At 37.0% G+C, this 18,320-nt stretch overlaps 2 protein-coding genes across 2 annotated transcripts in view; one reads left to right on the top strand and one right to left on the bottom strand.

Annotated features, from left to right (window-relative positions):
* Positions 1–2,176, bottom strand: part of ivd (isovaleryl-CoA dehydrogenase) — an 11,005-nt gene extending 8,829 nt beyond the window's left edge. Inside the window, exon 1 of the mRNA XM_016526868.1 lies at positions 1,872–2,176. Coding sequence (XP_016382354.1) covers positions 1,872–2,000 — 129 coding nt within the window. The 5' untranslated portion in view covers positions 2,001–2,176. The remainder of the gene's footprint in view (positions 1–1,871) is intronic.
* A 423-nt stretch (positions 2,177–2,599) lies between these two features.
* LOC107719491 (inositol-trisphosphate 3-kinase A-like) lies at positions 2,600–17,513 on the top strand. The gene is made up of 8 exons (XM_016526910.1): positions 2,600–2,606; positions 3,237–3,601; positions 8,426–8,525; positions 9,344–9,557; positions 10,827–11,031; positions 14,363–14,461; positions 14,918–14,989; positions 17,508–17,513. Exons 1-8 carry the CDS (start codon positions 2,600–2,602, stop codon positions 17,511–17,513), a joined length of 1,068 nt encoding a protein of 355 aa, XP_016382396.1.
* Positions 17,514–18,320: the final 807 nt, after the last annotated feature.

Raw genomic sequence — 18,320 nt, 5'->3', positions numbered from 1 at the left:
AGAATGATTTGCAGATACTGAGCACCACTGACAAATATCTAATCTTGTAAAATGTGTGGTAGGTAAGGCCGCTCCGTAGTATAGAGTCCGTGTGATCGTGAATCTCGAAAGTGAAAGTAAAATGAGAGCGCACATTCAAAAGCGGCTTCAATGCCCTGCATATTAGTAGCGGCTCCCTGATGCCCGCAATTTATATAGGCCTACAGTATAATTACCCAACGATATAATTGCGAGAGAAAGAATTCCCTCCCATCTCGTAGGCTATTTATTCCCTTTAGGGGTTCCGTAGTACACTTAATTTCCTTACCGAACATGGAATTGGGATGCGGCGGATTGCGGGGGGGGGGATCACAATGCCAGCTCGACATCATGATGTCTGTCAGCCATCGGCGATGGCATCGTCTATCGGCCCAACCCTAGTAACAGCAAGATATCAATAACATTTTGCTGCATGATTACCATATTCATACACTAAGGTATTCTCATGGTGCTTCAAAGATTATCAAGGTATTACACTAACCAACATACCATGGTTTTACTTTTTCTGTCTGAGAAGGCAGGAGAAGCAGTGCCTAAATTAACGGCCCAAACGCAAAACAAATATTGTTTTTAATGCATGAATTCCACTAATGTTTGTAACTAATCCTGTCCAATAGCACCTCTATACCTGCAGGAATCAATACACTTGCAGAATAAGTAATAATATAAAATGTTATATTTGTAACAATTAACAAAAGCCAAACACAGTTAGTGGTAAAATAATAAAGATATATAAATCATTGATGATTGATAAATCATTGATGTGAGTTGGTTATAATAAAAAGCATATTATAGGCCTACATATGTACTCTATTCTTAAAATACAGCAAAAAATAATATTGTGAAATAATATTACAATTTAAAATAACCTAATCTATTTCAATGTATTTTAAAATGAAATTCATTCCTGTGATGTAAAGCTGAATTTTTAGCAATCATTACTCCAGTCTTCAGTGTCACATGATCCTTCAGAAATCATTCTAATATGCTGATTTGCTGCTCAAGAAACAGTTCTTATTACAATGTAGAAAACAGATCTGCTGTATTTTTTCAGAGCTCTTGATAAACAAAGTTCAAAAGAACAGAATTTATTTAAAATAGAAATCTTTTGTAACATTATAATGTATTTATTTTACTTTTGCTGAATAAAAGTATTCATTCATTTGAAAAAAAATACTGTTCAGAACTTTGCAGGTTAGTGTCTATAATAAAATAAACTTTTTTAGCATAAAGAAATTGGTTATTTCATACACATTTAACCTCGACACCATTAAACATAAAACAGAATTGGATCATTAATTTATATTGGGCTAAGAAGTATATTTGCCTCCTGATTTCAGAAGACCACCACACAACACTGAGTGCCATGTCCAAACTTAAGCAATATGTTCAATAGCAGATTTCTTTAAGTTGTGTTATGAGTTTCCAGTGGGCTTCTATCAAAGCTAATAAAGGGTTTAAAAAATGATCCTGACCAATCAAAACGCGCCGTCCGTTCACACCCACACAGCGTGCCCACTTAGCACAGGCCGCAGTGAAAGTACGTCAGTCTATCATATACTAAAACCCCAGAAATATTTAACTTTTAACTTAACTTCTAACTGTACTTACATTTTTCAATGTCAAGGTTGGATCTGTATGCGTTTTATGAAAAAATGCCTGGCAACTAAATGTACACAGTCTTAAGTTCCTAAAATTGAGTCAAAGGTCATCGTGTATGCTAGCCCAGCTAACTAGCGCATCCCTGCTAAACTTGAACAAGACTAACAAGAAACGGTGACATTTCACGAGCTTTGGCTCCAGGTTTAGTAACAGGTGTGTGGATACTGTACCTGGATCTGCTCCTCGGTAAGACCGTTCACGATGTCGTCCACGGGAACAGCTCCAGCGCATCCACGACGCGAGACACTGACATTTGCCACTCTTTGACAGAGACGTAATGCTCTTCTGACAGCCAACATTTTGGGAATTGTAGCGACTGCAAAACAAAACTGGGAAAAAACTGTCGAGTTAATTATGCAATTGCACTTGGACAGTTAAAGAGTTCAGGGAAGCAATCCGGAGCTTCACTAAAATGCTCTGGAAAGAATTGCGCTCTCCTTCTCTTGTGTTGTGTGCGTGACCTCTACCTGCCACTTAGAGCTTTACTGCCACCTACTGCGAGGAAGTACAAACTACAGCACAACACTACGACAACCGAAAGAGAATACAGTAACAACTCTTCATTGGTTAACTGTAAGTTACCTTAACATATTTGGTAAAAATGATGGAAAAATATGTCAAAACAGATGAAATAATATTTTATAATCCTACAGGAAATATCCCAGTTTGTTCAAAAAACAATAGCTTACATGTGATTTTACTTTCAAATGTTTTCTAGTTCATGTAAATTGTTTAAAAAGTAAGAATTCTTTTCTAATTTACAGAGAAAATTGTATTTAATAAATCAACGTGTTTAAGGGCAAAATATTGTTGACTATAATGTTTTTAGAAGAAAAAAAAACGTATGCGTGAATTGAAATGGCCATTCCAATAATTTTTATGTTATTGTTTATGTACAATGGAATGTTTTGTGTTATTTAGTTGATGTTTATTTCATTATGTTTGTGCCGTGTGTTATGTGTTTTGCTTTTGTATGACCACAGTTACTGGAAAGGGCAATTCTGATGAATTTGAAGTCATCATGTGACCTTTAATTATACATCAGTTTTATTATCAGTGGGCTACATTTTATAATAACAACCAGATTTTATATAGCTCCAATAGTTTGGTAGTATTATATAATTTAATGGCATAGAGTTTCTATACAGTCACCAAAATGCTAGTTTCACTGTGTTTCCTGTAAAATTCTGACAACCACAACATGAATGAATTACAGCATTAAAAATATAGTAAACTATAATGAGAATCAGATCTTTTAGGTAAAGTCTGTTTTTGACATTTATAGACTTATTAACATAAATCTGATGAACAATAGAATCTTTTCTAATAAACTAAATTATGCTTTATAACATTGTAGTACAGATATCGCAACATATATTGAATGAAATCTAGTAATTAATGTGACTTTGAATAAATTTACCTTTACTTTTACTATATTTGTAACAGTCTACATTCCTTGTTATTTTGATATTTGATAATGATTTGATATTTTTCAGATGGACAAAGAAAAGGTTTACCCGATACACAATAAACAGCAGTAGGCTATGGTCGAATAAGGAAATGCGCTATCTCATCCACAGAGATTTGTGATGATCAAGCACAGATGGCGGAACAGTTCAGTGGGCAAGCAGGCTGTCTCTCCGACGGTAAACCGGGGAGAGGGTGCCTAGTGCCGCAGGTGACCATCACGTCTGATGGGGATTCACGGGCGATCACTGAGGAGGATCTGGAGGAGGTCAACGGACAGCTGCGCCGCAAACTCTCCAACTCCTCCATCTCCTCCAACGGCTCCTCCACGGCGTTTGACGAGTCGGAGGATGACATCCTCAGCGACAACGAGACCAAAAGCAAAGGCATCGTGACTCTCGAGCATTTGGGCGACTCGGTGGACCCAGGAGAGGTAGGTTATGTATGTAGTCATTCATGCGTGCTATAATGTAATCAATAAAGAAGGCATGGACTACTGGGTGGACAGAGACAGGTAATTGTCGCACTTTTTACTCCTGTGAATATTTTTCAGTAGGCTATGTGTCAACATTACATTTCTGGCTGCAAAAAACTACTGTACATTTCCACCATTATTGCATAAGAAAAAAAAAAGAATCGAGTTCATTAAACATGTTGATATTTTGTGATAACCTGGTGCAATAGTGGGTCATGTTAGTCAGGCTGTCAGGCTGGAGCAAGTTGTCACAGTTGAAACTGACATTTAACATCCTGTAATGAGACTTTCAGCAAATTAAAAAACAGATTTAATGAAGCACCAAAAATATAAACATTGTCTTGGTCAACAATTATTGTAACTATTGTTATTATTAATGCTAATGTATTTATATATATATATATATATATATATATATATGGTAATTATGTCAGCTTAGTTTGGAAAAATATATTTATTTTTCCAACCAAAACTAGGGCTTTGACCTAATTAAAATAGGTGTTTAAAACCCACATACAAAACCACTTCTAGAGCAACACATATGTGACCCTGGACCACAAAACCAGTCGTAAAGGTAAATTTTTTCGAAATTGAGATTTATACATCATCTGAAAGCTGAATAAATAAGCTTTCCATTGATGTATGGTTTGTTAGGATAGGACCGTTGTATTTGTCCGAGATACTGGATACTGGAAAATCTGGAATCTGAGGGTGCAAAATTATGACTGGTTTTGTGGTCCAGGGTCACATATTCGAGTAAGTGGACTTACTATGACTTACTGAGATACAATTTTTGTGTCTTACATATCTGATAATTATAAGATATATAAGAAATAATAATTTTTTTTTTTTATTGTGATTCATTTATTATATGGTAAATATAGACTTTTGGAGAGACCTGGGTGAATTGAATTACAGGCTCTTTATTCCTACAGATCTCTTTTTAAAATAAAAGCAGACAATTCGAAACCTGTCATGAGAACATGAGATTAATAATGAGGAACTGTCTTGTTGAAAGTTATGAAACCTTTTTATCTGTTCTTGAGTTGCCAATGAGGCTTTTGATACCTGCCGCTGTATCTTGAGGAATCTCATTTGTACTCATGACTGAGGCATTAGAAAATGTTTGATTGAAATCTGCATATCCAATGACAGCTTTGTGTTGAGTCCATATTTGTAAAGAGCTCATGCAAGGTCATGATTATGGTATGTTTGTGTGGGTGTCTGTTTGTCTGTACTTGCTCCTAATTGTGAAAGCATGTCTGTTCACTGGGTTGCCATTCAAAACTACTGTGACACGACATGGCATTTGAGGCTAGATTTGTATCAGGTGGCTCTAGTATGCTCTTTCAGATGAAATATTTACAGTAGTAAGTAGCTAAAAAATATAACTGAAATATCCATCCATCCATAGCAGATCGATATGTTTCTCCTTCACTGTTTACAAAGTAGGCTGTTCGGAGTTTTTATCGGAATTGTTTATTTTTTGTTTGCATTGAGCGTCTTCAATGTAGTTTGAGCAAATATCACAGGTGTGCAGCTTTAATAACCTGGCAGCACTTTGAGTGTTAAAGTAACAAGCTCAACAGGCTTAACCGCTATGTGCCAAAGCCTTTTTTTCATATACATACTTATATGCTTGTAATTTCCGTAACAGAAGTGAATCCAAAGTGATGACCTTTGCAAATTTTTTTCAAAAATATTGCAGTTAGTGGGTGGGAAAGTTACTTTGAATACATTAAAACTCACTTCGGATAGAAGCATTTGCCAAATAAGGGTGAATGTAAATCAAAGGACTAAATAAAAAAGTAGAAGTAATATATTTAACAAAGTGCTTAATAGATAATTCTAACCAATCATCTCTGTTTTGTTTCTCACTTCTGCCATGTGATTATTCTGAATGGATGTCTCATGTTTTTTGGTCCTCAAGCTCATTCGCAGCCATAGAAGGCCTTCGCTGTCATTGTACTTTAAACATTTTGCCTCTGTAAATCTGGATGCCGTGTCTGCATAGCATCTACTCTTTCTTTTTCAGAAAGTTACACATCTTGCACTGAATGAACTGATCAATGTTCATCTTCTTTGGCCCAATAAAAGTCAAGCTCAGTGACACTGTAAAAAACCATTGAGAGTTTATAAATTGAATGTTGCAGACACCTATTCTGCATAGGAAAAACACATACAGTGACAAACACTTGATTTTATCAGCCTGTATCAAAACATAAACTCATTGCCGCTTGACATTTAAGCAGAAGCCACAGTGTCACAAACAAGTTTCCACCCGCAGTTCGATGGTAGAGCAGCTCAGGTCAGTTTTATAAACTCTTGTGATTACAATACGGATTTTTATTACTCACATTTGAAATTATTCTATTTTTTTCTTCTGAAGCACATTTTTACTACAAAAGAAGATTGGCAGTGTAAAAACCGACAATCCTCTGTTGTAGTAAAAATGTGCTTCAACATGTAATCATGGTAAAACTGAGTTGTGTCTTTTTGTCTAACTAGTAAATACAAGATACCAAAGAAGTCATGTTCAGCTTTTATATTTTCACTTTTTTACTACTGAAATGTAATTTTTAGTAGCAAAGAGACAAAATAGATAAGTGTCGACTCTTTGTGGTTCAGTATATGTTTATTGAAGGTAACGATATTTATGTTTTCGTAGAAACGTGTCTCTGTGATTGGTAGTTGTTTGAGAGTTGGCACCATGATGTTTGAATTGTCTGCATGACTGTCCAGTTCAATATTTAGTTACGGGTGTGTTAAAAATGTGGGTGTATGTACAGCTTCACAAAGTGCAGGGCATAGCCTTTGGTTTATGGCTTTTCTCTGTATTTATACAGGGCCGTGCGCAGTCTGCTTGACTTTATATATGATGTACTCTTTGGATCTTGTCCAACCCCCCAAAGCAAAGTTTTATGTACTACATCCATTTTAAAGGCTTAATAATAATTGCTGCACACTGTATTGTAAAGGTTTTCAATTCAGCTTTTGTACCTGAGGGTGAATTAAACATATGTAGGCAAACTTCACTCATCTGCTTCATCAGCACATCAGCAGAGGTAGAAAGTAACAAACATGTTTCTTTCCATATCAAGTGGAAGAACAAACACTGCACTTCAGCTACACCCAAAGCATTTCAACACCTGCAGTATTCATTTTCCTAAAGTTTTTTTTTCTTACATTTAGTTTTTACAATTTTAAGAAAAATAATTATGTTTTAATTAATTTAATTTTCTTTGTTAGAAGAATTTAAGGGCTTTTCTGCCATACGAATGTTAAACGCAGTAACTAGAGTAACACACAAAGTGCACGTAAGAAAAATAGATATTTATAGATTTTTTTAGTGCTGTTAAAAACATATATTTATTAAGTAACAAAAAATACTGATAAAATTCCAGTGATAGGTGATTATCTCAGTAAGGTGAAGGTTACTATGGAAATGTAATAGGTTACAGATTACAAGTTACCCTATTTAAAATGTAACAAGTAAGTATTTCAATTGTGTTATTAATGTAACTGATTACTTTTTGATTACTTTTCTACATTTCTAATGAATGTTTTTAACTGTTAAACATTTTCAAACATTTAAAGCAGGCAGGGTTAACCTTACAGTAGTACTCAACACTGACTACTGTCAGACTTTCAAAATCCTTCATAACTTGAATTTAGATTCAATTTAATTTAATTTTAAAGCACAGCACTGGAACACACTTTAAAGCACCGGAACACATTTTTATCACTCGCCATGGTGGCGGCTCTCAGACAGGTTGTAGCCTAAAGCTTTCAGCGACAATTGATGTAATTGGCAGATGTGGTGCGCTGCAAATTCAACGAAGAAAACCAATCAAAAGCATCAGAATAGCATCACTTTACTTCTTCATTTTAACTTTTTATTCATCAAAGAATCTAAAAAAAATGCCCTAATTGCAATAATATTTCACAATATTACAGTTTTTTCTGTATTTTTGATCAAATAAATGCAGCCTGGATGAGCATAACAAACTTCTATATATACTTTTTTTGCCATAATCGAGCAGCTCTTTGTTATTGATGTTATGGCGAACAAATCATCCATGCATTTTTTTGACCTCCATAATTTTTTGTCAAAATGTCATAACTCAGTCTTCTGGTAAAACAACTTTTACAATCACGACTACAAGGTTATAGTTAGATCTGCCTCCATCCAGTCAACAAGTGATAGATAGAGCCAAGTCCTGCCCTGCATTTTTTCTTGCACTAATCTGTTTTAATCCGATTTACGTCACAATATAGAAGATAAGATCTGTCGCTATTCTGTTACATCATGACTATAAAATCAAAATTAAATCAGAATTGACTCTATTTGGAAGTGGATACAATTGGATCTCCTGGTTCAATCACAATTATGTCACATTATCAAAGTAAAAGGTGCTGTGAACAGAAATTCACAGCATGCTTTGCAAACCTTCCTCCTCAAATGAACAGAAATGTTTTTCAGAACACTTGTTTGAAATGGGCAGCAAACCAGACGCCTATGTTATGGGCTGAAGTGCTAGATTACAGAGCTTCACAGCTCCAACTGAGACCATGTGTGTATGACTCAGTCTCACACACTTAAGGAACATTGTGCAGTGTTGAAAAAACACTGTCGGTTGGTTTCGGTGACTGGTCACACTTCTTTTTTCTCAGACTTATTGTCAGGTGGTCAAGGGTCGAGTTGTTTTTACAGCAGAGTATTTGAAATATTGAATGCACTTATTTCATAGTCATGGATGATTATGTTTTAATGTGTTCCAGCAAAGCAATGCCTGGTGGAAGCTGAAGACTATTGTCAATTGCCCTTTACTGACCTCACAGCGAAGACGGCTGTCCTGGGTTCAGTTAGCAGGCCATAAAGGTAAACCTTCCCCCCAAAAAGCTGCACATTTTAGTCCAATGTAAATTTATGTTTCAGTTCCATATTTACACAGTTTGCACAGTTTCCGGGGTAAATGCATATGGGACAGCAATTTACAATGTTTGTGACTATCAAAAAGCAACCATTAATTCAATATTTCTATTGTAATTTTTTTAATCAAATTATTATTTCATTATTTAATAATTAACCTCAAGTCAGACATGTATATGTTTTACGCTATTATTTTAGAAGGCAATTATTAAAACCAAATCAGACTTGAATATGCTTTTTGTTCTTTAGTTATTATTTTAGAAAGCAGTTATTTTGTTTGCAAATAAAAAATAGGGTTATAACTTTTAACTTCTTTTTTGACATTATTTATTTCTGTACTGTCAGTAATCATCTCCATCAGATTGCTTCCTTGGCAATAACGCCACTGATTTTAGCTCATGTCTTCTGGCTGTTTTATTGTAAACAGCACTGTTTTTTTTTTTTCAATACATGAGGAAGTACAATCATTTGATACCATTTTAGGGAAGTGGTTATGTGTAGTGTTATGTGATGACACTTGACTCATGCATATTCACATGCCAAAAACCAAAACAGTGTACGTATAAACTTATTTTTCAGATATCAAACATAAATTATTTACCCTTTTCAACACTATGCATGTGTGCACAGTCATCATGCAATATTCATTTTCAGGAACAGATGATTAAGGCACGCATCCTGACTAAGATCTGGCTGACTGGCTGCGTTGATTATATGTGCTCCAGTGACTCCAGTCATCCTTTGTCTGTGTTTGTGTTTCTGCCCAGGCAGCTTTAAAGCAGGGGATGAGGGCTCCATACTGAAGAAATACTCAGAGAATGAGAAGCTGTGTTTCGAGAGGCTGAAAGAGGATGCTTTACATTCCTTCGTGCCCAGCTACTATGGTGTGGTCAAGAGAGACGGAGAGCTTTTTCTCAAAATGAAAGACCTTTTGGCCAAGTTTGATTTGCCCAACGTCATGGACTGCAAGATGGGAGTGAGGTAGAGTAATGGGTGCTACTTTTCATGGACACGTTGCTCAGATTATTTTATTTATTTATTATGTATTTGTATATTTTAATGTTTACAAGTGATACAGGGAATGCATGTGCTTCATAAGTTGTACCTTTTCTTTATGATAAATCGAAACAGATTTAACCATTGATTACATTTTAAAAGAATAGTCACAGAACCACCCAATCAAATAAAATGCAAACCAAATTAATTATGCAAATCACTTTAAACATAACTACTTACTTTAAAAAAAGTAATATTCATGTTCATTAATAAAATTAATGATATACAATACTTTTTAAAGGATTTTTAAGTGTTTTAAAGTCTTATGGTCACCAAGGCTGTTTTTAGTTTTATTCAATTTTTGAAATATTAATATATATTATTACAGTTTATATATACAGCTTACATCTTAATATATTTTAAAATGTAATTTATCCCTGTGATGCAATGCTAAATTTTCAGCAGCCATTACTCCAGTCTCCACTGTCACATGATCCTTCAGAAATCATTCTAATATGCTGATCTTTTCTTTTTATTATTATTAATGCTTAAAAGCAATTGTGCTGCTTAATATTTTTGTGCAAACCATGATACATTTCGTCAGGATTCTTTAAATAATAGAAAGGTCACAGCATTTATTTTAAATAGAAAGAGCAGTGCAAATATTTAAATATATACTATTAATTGTATTAATATAATGTTATTTTTTAATATAGTAATAATATATAAAAATTATTGTTATTAAATATGGAAAGTATTACTCGTTTTGCTAATGTGTAATTCTTTCCTTTTTATAGTCATGCTAATATATTGTGCATGGCAGGTTCACTCTGCCTGCTGAAACACCTGTTCTGGTTGTTGGCCTGCATCCTGTCAGGGTGATGGGTGGAGCTCATGAAGAGAGAGAGAGGCCCTCGCACAACAATAATAACCACTTCCTGTGCACATGCAGTCAAAACTTAGATGCACACTTAGCGAGGCAGACACAGGGCGTCCCTGAGGGCTTCCTTCTCACACGCATTTCACGCATTCTTTTACATGCTGAGAGACATTTTGTGCAAGGAGTCCCTTGGTGACTTCCTCTTCTCATACAGGAAGTCAAGTAAAGTTCAAGCTTGAAAAACAAAATAAAAACTGCCGATGACTGAATTAACAATTCAGGCATGATTAATTGATCTTTCCAATAGATTATTTAAAAATCTACTTCGTTTTTCTCTTTCTTACTTACTTACTTTCTGTCTTTCGTATTTTCAGGACATATCTGGAGGAGGATTTGGTGCGGGCAAGGGTGAAGCCAAAGCTGCGTGAAGACTTGTATAATAAGATGCTGGAGGTGGACAGTGAAGCTCCTACAGCGGAGGAGAAGAAACAGAGGGCTGTTACCAAACCACGCTATATGCAGTGGAGAGAAAGTCTCAGCTCTACTAACACTCTGGGCTTCCGCATTGAGGGTATTAAGGTAGCCACAGTGCCTAAAAATCACAGCCTGCTTGATCACAGCAAGCAGAATTTGCGTTCAGCTGAAAACCAGACACTGAAACTTGTGCTAAGGTTACATTGTTAAATGAATGAATAAATCAATGAATCGATCAATTTAACAAAACTATTAATATTAGCTATAAATATTATATAATGTTATTAATAATACCTAATAATAATAAATAACATTACAGCTATTAGTAAGAAATTATTAATATAAATACCTCTGCATTTTAACAAAACTATTACATATAAATAAATAATAATAAAAATATTCCTAAACTATTAAATATGTATGTGTATATATAGTCAGTCATATTAATATTCTATATTATTAATAACAAATAACAATACAACTTAATATTAAATACATAAATACAATTAATATGAATTATTATATAATGTTAATAAATAGATAAAATAAATAATACTGTCACAGTTTAGGTGTCAATGAACACGCAAGATGAAAATGATGAAAAACTGTATTTAATAAATCCACACAATAAAAGGTAAATCCACATAGAGGAAGGTTGGTGACACGCATGAACGTTGACATTAATACCTGACAAAATCAAACTGAAATGACAGGAACTTAAGTACACAGACCAAACGAGAACTAAATGAACTCAAATCAATAATCATGACAACTAACTAGACGGGGCAAAACAGAGCAAACTGAAAACAAAGTCCAAACAGAGACATGGTGTGACAGATTGCCCCCCTCCTGGAAGGTGTGACCTCACGCCACAGAGAAGGAAGGGACAGGAGACGGCGGAGGGATGGCGACAAAAGGATGGCGATGGGCTGGCACAGACAGGCCGGAGGAAGTTCTGGAGGTGGCTGGATGACCGGGAGGAGGACGACAACTAACAGAGTCCAGGGAGGTGCAGACGGAGGGAGGAGCAGATGGAGAGAGGATCCAGGGAGGAGCCCGGAGCAGGAGGAGGCATGAGACGCTCCAGAGCCCAGCCAGGGATATGGCCCACGGTGGAGCCGATGGAGGAAGGAGCCATTGTGGAGGAAGGGCTGACGACTCCAGGGGGCCAACCGACGACAGCGGAGCAGGTGGGAGAGGAGCCCAGGGCTGAGACGGAGAGCCGATGAGCCAGGACGACTGGGAGGATCCGGAGGGACAAGGCGGAGCAGACGGCTCAAGCGACCAAGGCGGGGATCCGGAAGGCCGCGGTGGAGCCGGAGCGACAGAGGACCAAGGTGGAGCCGGAGGGAAGGAGGAGCCTGACAGAGCCAGAGGGACGAGGTGCAGGCTGAGGAGTCCTGAGGCAGTGGATGGTTAACGACTGACCAAGGCAGAGCCGGAGGTGGAGACGGGCCACGGTGGAGACGAGGGAGCTGTGAGCCATGGTGGAGCTGATGGGTTGATGAGCCGAGGCGGAGTCCTGGTCTCGGAGCTTGGAGGCAGAGTCCAGGTCTCGGAGGTTGGAGGCGGAGTCCAGGTCTCGGAGGTTGGAGGCGGAGACCAGGGATCCTCCGACCTCAATACTCCGGCCCGCAGTGACTCTGATCCACAGATGGGAGGCTGAGGATGAGCTGAGGGACTGGCAGGATGCAGTGGCAGCGAGGTAGAGGATTGCAGAATGCTCAGGAGAGGGAGGCTGGGTGGGAGTTCATGACAGTCGAGGGTTTCATGGATGGTGTATGCTGCCCATACACACCAAATAGCAACTCCCATTACAGGGAGCGCAGCGGATAGCGGATAGGGGAACGACCTCCGTGGTCATGACAGGACAGACAGGGAGTTCAGGGCAGACAGACAGTTCATAAACGTCCTCCTTGGCTATAACACGACAGGCAAACAGTTCTAACGCTGACGGAAGACTGGGTATCTCAGAAGAAAAGTCCTCAGAGTCCTGCCTCAGCTCACCCTCAGCGGTGGAACAGTGGGCGGGGCTTTTCTCCGTGCCCTCACACTCCACTGTGTAATCCTCCGTGGTAGGTTTCGTTGCCGGCTCACGCACCTGGTCAGACATTGAATGAGGCTCTGGCTCCGGGGCGATCCTCAGCTCTGTCACTCCTCTTAGTGATGGCTCATCGGTCATGGCGGGCTCCGGCTGAAGCTCCGCGCAGCGGGGTGATGATTGGCTGGGCTCTGGGTCTGGCTGTGAGATGTCTGCGAGGTGTGGCTGGACACTGATGTTGCAGTTGACATCCGCTTCATCCGCTGTGAGTGTGGATTCATTCACCCACAACGTGAAACTAATGTAATCTTTCAGGGTCCAGTACGGATCTCCTCTGGGCATGACGAAGCGAATGTCGTCATCCAGACAACACCAAAATCCCTCCATCAAGCAGACGTCATCGCAGCTCGCATGGTGTCAAGTGTCGAGGAATTCCTCCAAGTTACGGCAGTCTTGAAAAATAAAAACGGTTGCTCCTCTCAGCAGCGTGTTGCCCCTCCTTGGTGCAACGTTAATGGATGCAATATCCATAGTTCTTTGCGTGGTCAGGTATTTTGTCACAGTTTAGGTGTCGATGAACACGCAAGAAGATGAAAATGACGAAAAACAGTATTTAATAAATCCACACAATAAAGGTAAATCCACATAGAGGAAGGTTGGTGACACACATGAATGTTGACGTTAACAATACCTGACAAAAATCAAACTGAAACGACAGGAACTTAAGTACACAGACCAAACGAGGATAATTAACTAGACACACCTGAACTAAATGAACTCAAATCAATAATCATGACAACTAACTAGACGGGGCAAAACAGAGCAAACTGAAAACAAAGTCCAAACAGAGACATGGTGTGTCATGGTGATGACAAATACAAAATAAATAAATATATAATAACTAAACTATTCATATAGAAAATAATGAAATAATAATTATAATTTTTATAATTTTTTCTTTTTATTTTGTGTACAAACACAAATCAATTTAAGATAATTTAGAAATCATTTTAAAACTCTATTAAGTGTAATTAAAGTACTGACATGTTTTGTACACTCTCAAAAAAAAAGGTACAAAAGCAGTCAATGGGGCGGAATCTTTTCAAAAGTTACAATTTTGTACCTAAAGGGTACATATTAGTACATAAAAGATACAAAAGTGTACCTTTTGAAAAGGTACAGCCCCAGTGACTGCTTTTGTACCTTTTCTGAGAGCATACGGACATTAACAAGGTTCCCACTCACTTTAAAATTTCCAGTTATTTCCATGTTTTTCTATGACTATGGGAACACTGTATTATCCTCAACCTGCTGTTTTTTTTTTTCAGTAAAAGCTCTTCATCTGACTTTTTTTTCCTTTTACATTCAATACAATACATTGTTTTCTTATTTCAGAGAGGGGAAACCTGCAACACAGACTTCAAAAAGACCCGGTCAAAGGAAGACGTCATTCAGGTCTTTAAGGATTTCGTCGAAGGCAATAATAACATAATTGTGCGTGAGTTCCTGAGAACTTGACCAACCTGTTCTGTGATATAATGCATGCACACCTACATTTCAATGGAACAATATTCTCTTTGTGGCTTAATGAACACCTTAAGTACTTTGTTTCCAGGATATATATGTCTGATGTAAAAAGGCCAGATATCGTTTACTTTGTGATGCTCCCATTAGGCAGTTGAAACGGTATCATAAATGCTCATCTGTTCAGTATAGGGTCTATATGGTTTAAGATCGTTACATTTAAAGGATATATTTATTTTTAAAACAAGCAAGCGAAGGAAGATATAAAACCTCAACAGAAAAAAAACTGAAATTAACTGCACCTACAAGGTGATATTGTGTAATTGGAGCCTCACTCCAGTGAAAAATACTGAAAAAATAACTTCTAGTATAATTCTAGTTGAATTAATGTCAATGTTGTGTTCCTCTCCTTCACCCACCTAACAGAACTCCTATGTTACAAGGCTTGAAGATATTAAACAGGCACTTAAGGCCTCAGAGTTCTTCAACAAACATGAGGTAAAATACAAGTTTTTTTTTGTTCTGTAAAGAGTCTTACCTTAGTTGTGCAATTTTCCAATTAATATTAATGTCTAACAAGAAAATGTACTATATGTTCTACTATATTATTTACTAATTCTGTACTGTACTGCAAAATAGTTAGCAAAAAAAAGTGGAAAAAAAGTATTGACTTGTTAATGATTTTCAAAAATGGTATCTAGCTAATTAATGTCTAAGAATATATATTTATTTTATTTATTATGCACTAATTAAATTGTACTGCAGTTAAATTGATCAGTTTAACAGTTCCCCGGGCGCTGCAGCAATATGGCTGCCCACTGCTCCGGGTGTGTGTTCACGGTGTGTGTGTTCACTACTGTGTGTGTGCACTTGGGTAAAATGCAGAGCACAAATTCCGGGTATGGGTCACCATATTTGGCCACACGTCACTTCACTTTAAAGACATTTATAATATGTGACCCTGGACCACAAAACCAGTCTTAAGTCGCTGGGGTATATATGTAGCAATAGCCAAAAATACTTTGTATGGGTCAAAATGATAGATTTTTCTTTTATGCCAAAAATCATTGGGATATTTGGTAAAGACCCTACTGTAAATATATCAAAACTTAATTTTTGATTAGTAATATGCATAGCTAAGAACTTCATTTGGACAACTTTAAAGGATTTTTTTTGCACCCTCAGATTCCAGATTTTCAAATAGTTGTATCTCGGCCAAATATTGTCCTATCCTAACAAACTATACATCAATGGAAAGCTTATTTATTCAGTTTTTTTCAGATTATGTATAAATCTCAATTTCGAAAAGTTGACTCTTATGACTGGTTTTGTGGTCCAGGGTCACATATTATGAAAGATATATATTTCAAATAAATGCTGTTGTGTTGAACTTTCTATTAATTGAGTCCTGAAAAAAAATGCATCGTGGTTTCTACAAAAAATATTGAGCAGCATGACTGTTTTTAGCAATGGTAATAAGAAGAAATGCTTCTTAAACAGCAAATCAGCATATTAAAATGATTTCTGTAGAATCATGTGACGCTGAAGATTCAGCTTTGCCATCAAATTATAGCTATTGATGTCTTTCCGCAGTTGAAACAAAAACCTTCTGATGTTCATTCATGTTTATTTCATGCTTTAACTAGTAAATATGACAAGATGATCGGTTCATGTGCCGCTTAAACTGAAGCGCTACAGTGATCTGTCACGACACATTAAAGAGCCACAAAACGGTACTTACTGTTTAAATTTTTAAAAAAAAAGACAAAATTTGAAATCTGAGACTTTGTTTCATGCCTAAAGTAACTTGCTCTGTCTTGTCTGTCGGCGCGTTGTCAGTTTCCTCTTTTCTCCGCGATGTAGCCTATTTTTCACTGCGTGAGAACAGCATGCAATGTCGGACATAGCAACAGTAACTAAGGGGGGCAGGTCTTTGCTGTTTAGGGGGGCAGGTGAGTATTGTTACAGTGTTCCCTGTGCAGTATGTTTATGACAAATAAAACATCTGCTCAAAAATCATTCTGTATTTCTAAAATTATTTTTTTGTCTTTCACATCAGGATTATAGTCGAAAACAATTTATTTAAGGTTTGCTATTACGCAGCAATGTCTATCTTTTAACATAAAAAATACAGGTAGTACAAGTACATTAAAATTCACTTTATATGAAGAAACGCGGAAGTAAGTTGTTTTCTGCGAATGTGCGAGACTTTCGGTTCATTAGCCGCAGAGAATAACAAAGTATAGTAAATGCTAAAACTGTTTGCACTACAAATCAGTGTGTTCATAATTAAGCTAATACATTAAAATAGTATGGTAAGACACACCAGTTTGCAATATCAAGCAGCAAAACGAGCTGTATTGTACAGCAAAAAAATAGCTGGAAGCGAATGACAACGGAAGCCGGACCCCATTAAATTTACAAATGGCCGTGCCCGCTCTTATGGGAAAAATAAGGTGGATATTGGTGAATATCAAAAGAAAAAAATCTGTGATAGCATTTCCATGACTTTCTAATTAGAAAAATAAAGACAGATTAACTACGGCAGTCCAAAACAACATATTGACTTTCATTGTATGGACAAAAACCACTCTGAAGATCATTGAAAAATAAATGTCATACAGGTTTGGAACAACTTGAAGGCAAGTAAATAATGAAAATTTTCATTTTTTGGTGAACCGTCCCTTTTTTAGACAAACTTTTCTGTGTTTCTTTTAAAGTACGTCAAGTCACTCAAATAATTTAAAAAGGCAATTACTTTAAAAAAAACAAAAGAACAGTTTTACTAGATTTTGTGACTGATCGTTATGTGGCATGGAGTATGATTTTCCTTTTGTGTGGGGTCTGAACATGCTTTGGATCTTCTTGTAATATACACTTAAAACCAGCTGCAAAATGCTAATTCGTAAAGCACATCTAAACCTACATATATATTCATTGCTAATTATGACTAATCAGTAGAAAAGGACTTCTCATTTCATGTGGTCCTTAAAGTGAACATCATGTGTTTTCACAGTGTTGACAGTAGATGAGAATCCAGTGTAAAAGGGCTGCTATTAGCCAAGTGGAAGTTTCCATAGAAACCATCAGCCATTTACAGGAGAGCCACCTCTTAATGGCAAATTAGCTACGACTCCTCATGTATTTGGTACCACAAAGAAATAATGTAGTCACTCGCACATAGTTTCCAACTGGCTGGAATTAAAGGCTGGAGTACACTACACAACTTTTTCTCAGATCTTTGCCCAGATTCACCATCTGGATGAGGATGACACAAATTACTGAAAGACTGCAGATTTTGGCAGTCATAGATTTCGCCATAGAAATCTCCAGCACATGCGTTCAGATGGAGCGGCATTTACTACAATAGTAAATGGCAATGAATCGCCTGCGGTTTTGAACGCGATATTGCGTAGCTTGTCAGTGAACTACGGCTCTGTATAGTAAATGCCGCTCCATCTGAAAGCACGTGCTGGAGATTTACTACTAATCACAGAACCGGCTTTACTGACAAGATACGCATGAAAATCACACTCGATTATTTGCACAGCCCTAGTTGACCAACAGAAAACTGCTTGGTTTGAAAGTGATTTTGGTGTGAGCTCTGCTTCATACATCACTACACTATTGACTATACATCACTATTTTGCATGCAAAAAAAAATGTGATCGCATCTTCAGTCATTAAAGGGTTAGTTCACCCGAAAATGAAAATTCTGTCATTAATTACTCACCTTCATGTTGTTCCAAACCAATAAGACCTTCGTTCATCTTCGGAACACCTATTAAGATATTTTTGATGAAATCCAAGAGCTTTTTGACCCTGCATA

The sequence above is a fragment of the Sinocyclocheilus rhinocerous genome, unplaced genomic scaffold (genome assembly GCF_001515625.1).
Source record: "Sinocyclocheilus rhinocerous isolate Xijiao unplaced genomic scaffold, SAMN03320098_v1.1 scaffold1234, whole genome shotgun sequence".
Lineage (NCBI taxonomy): Eukaryota > Metazoa > Chordata > Actinopteri > Cypriniformes > Cyprinidae > Sinocyclocheilus > Sinocyclocheilus rhinocerous.
Note: the sequence above shows the minus strand (reverse complement) of the source record. Positions and strands in the feature narration are given on the sequence as shown.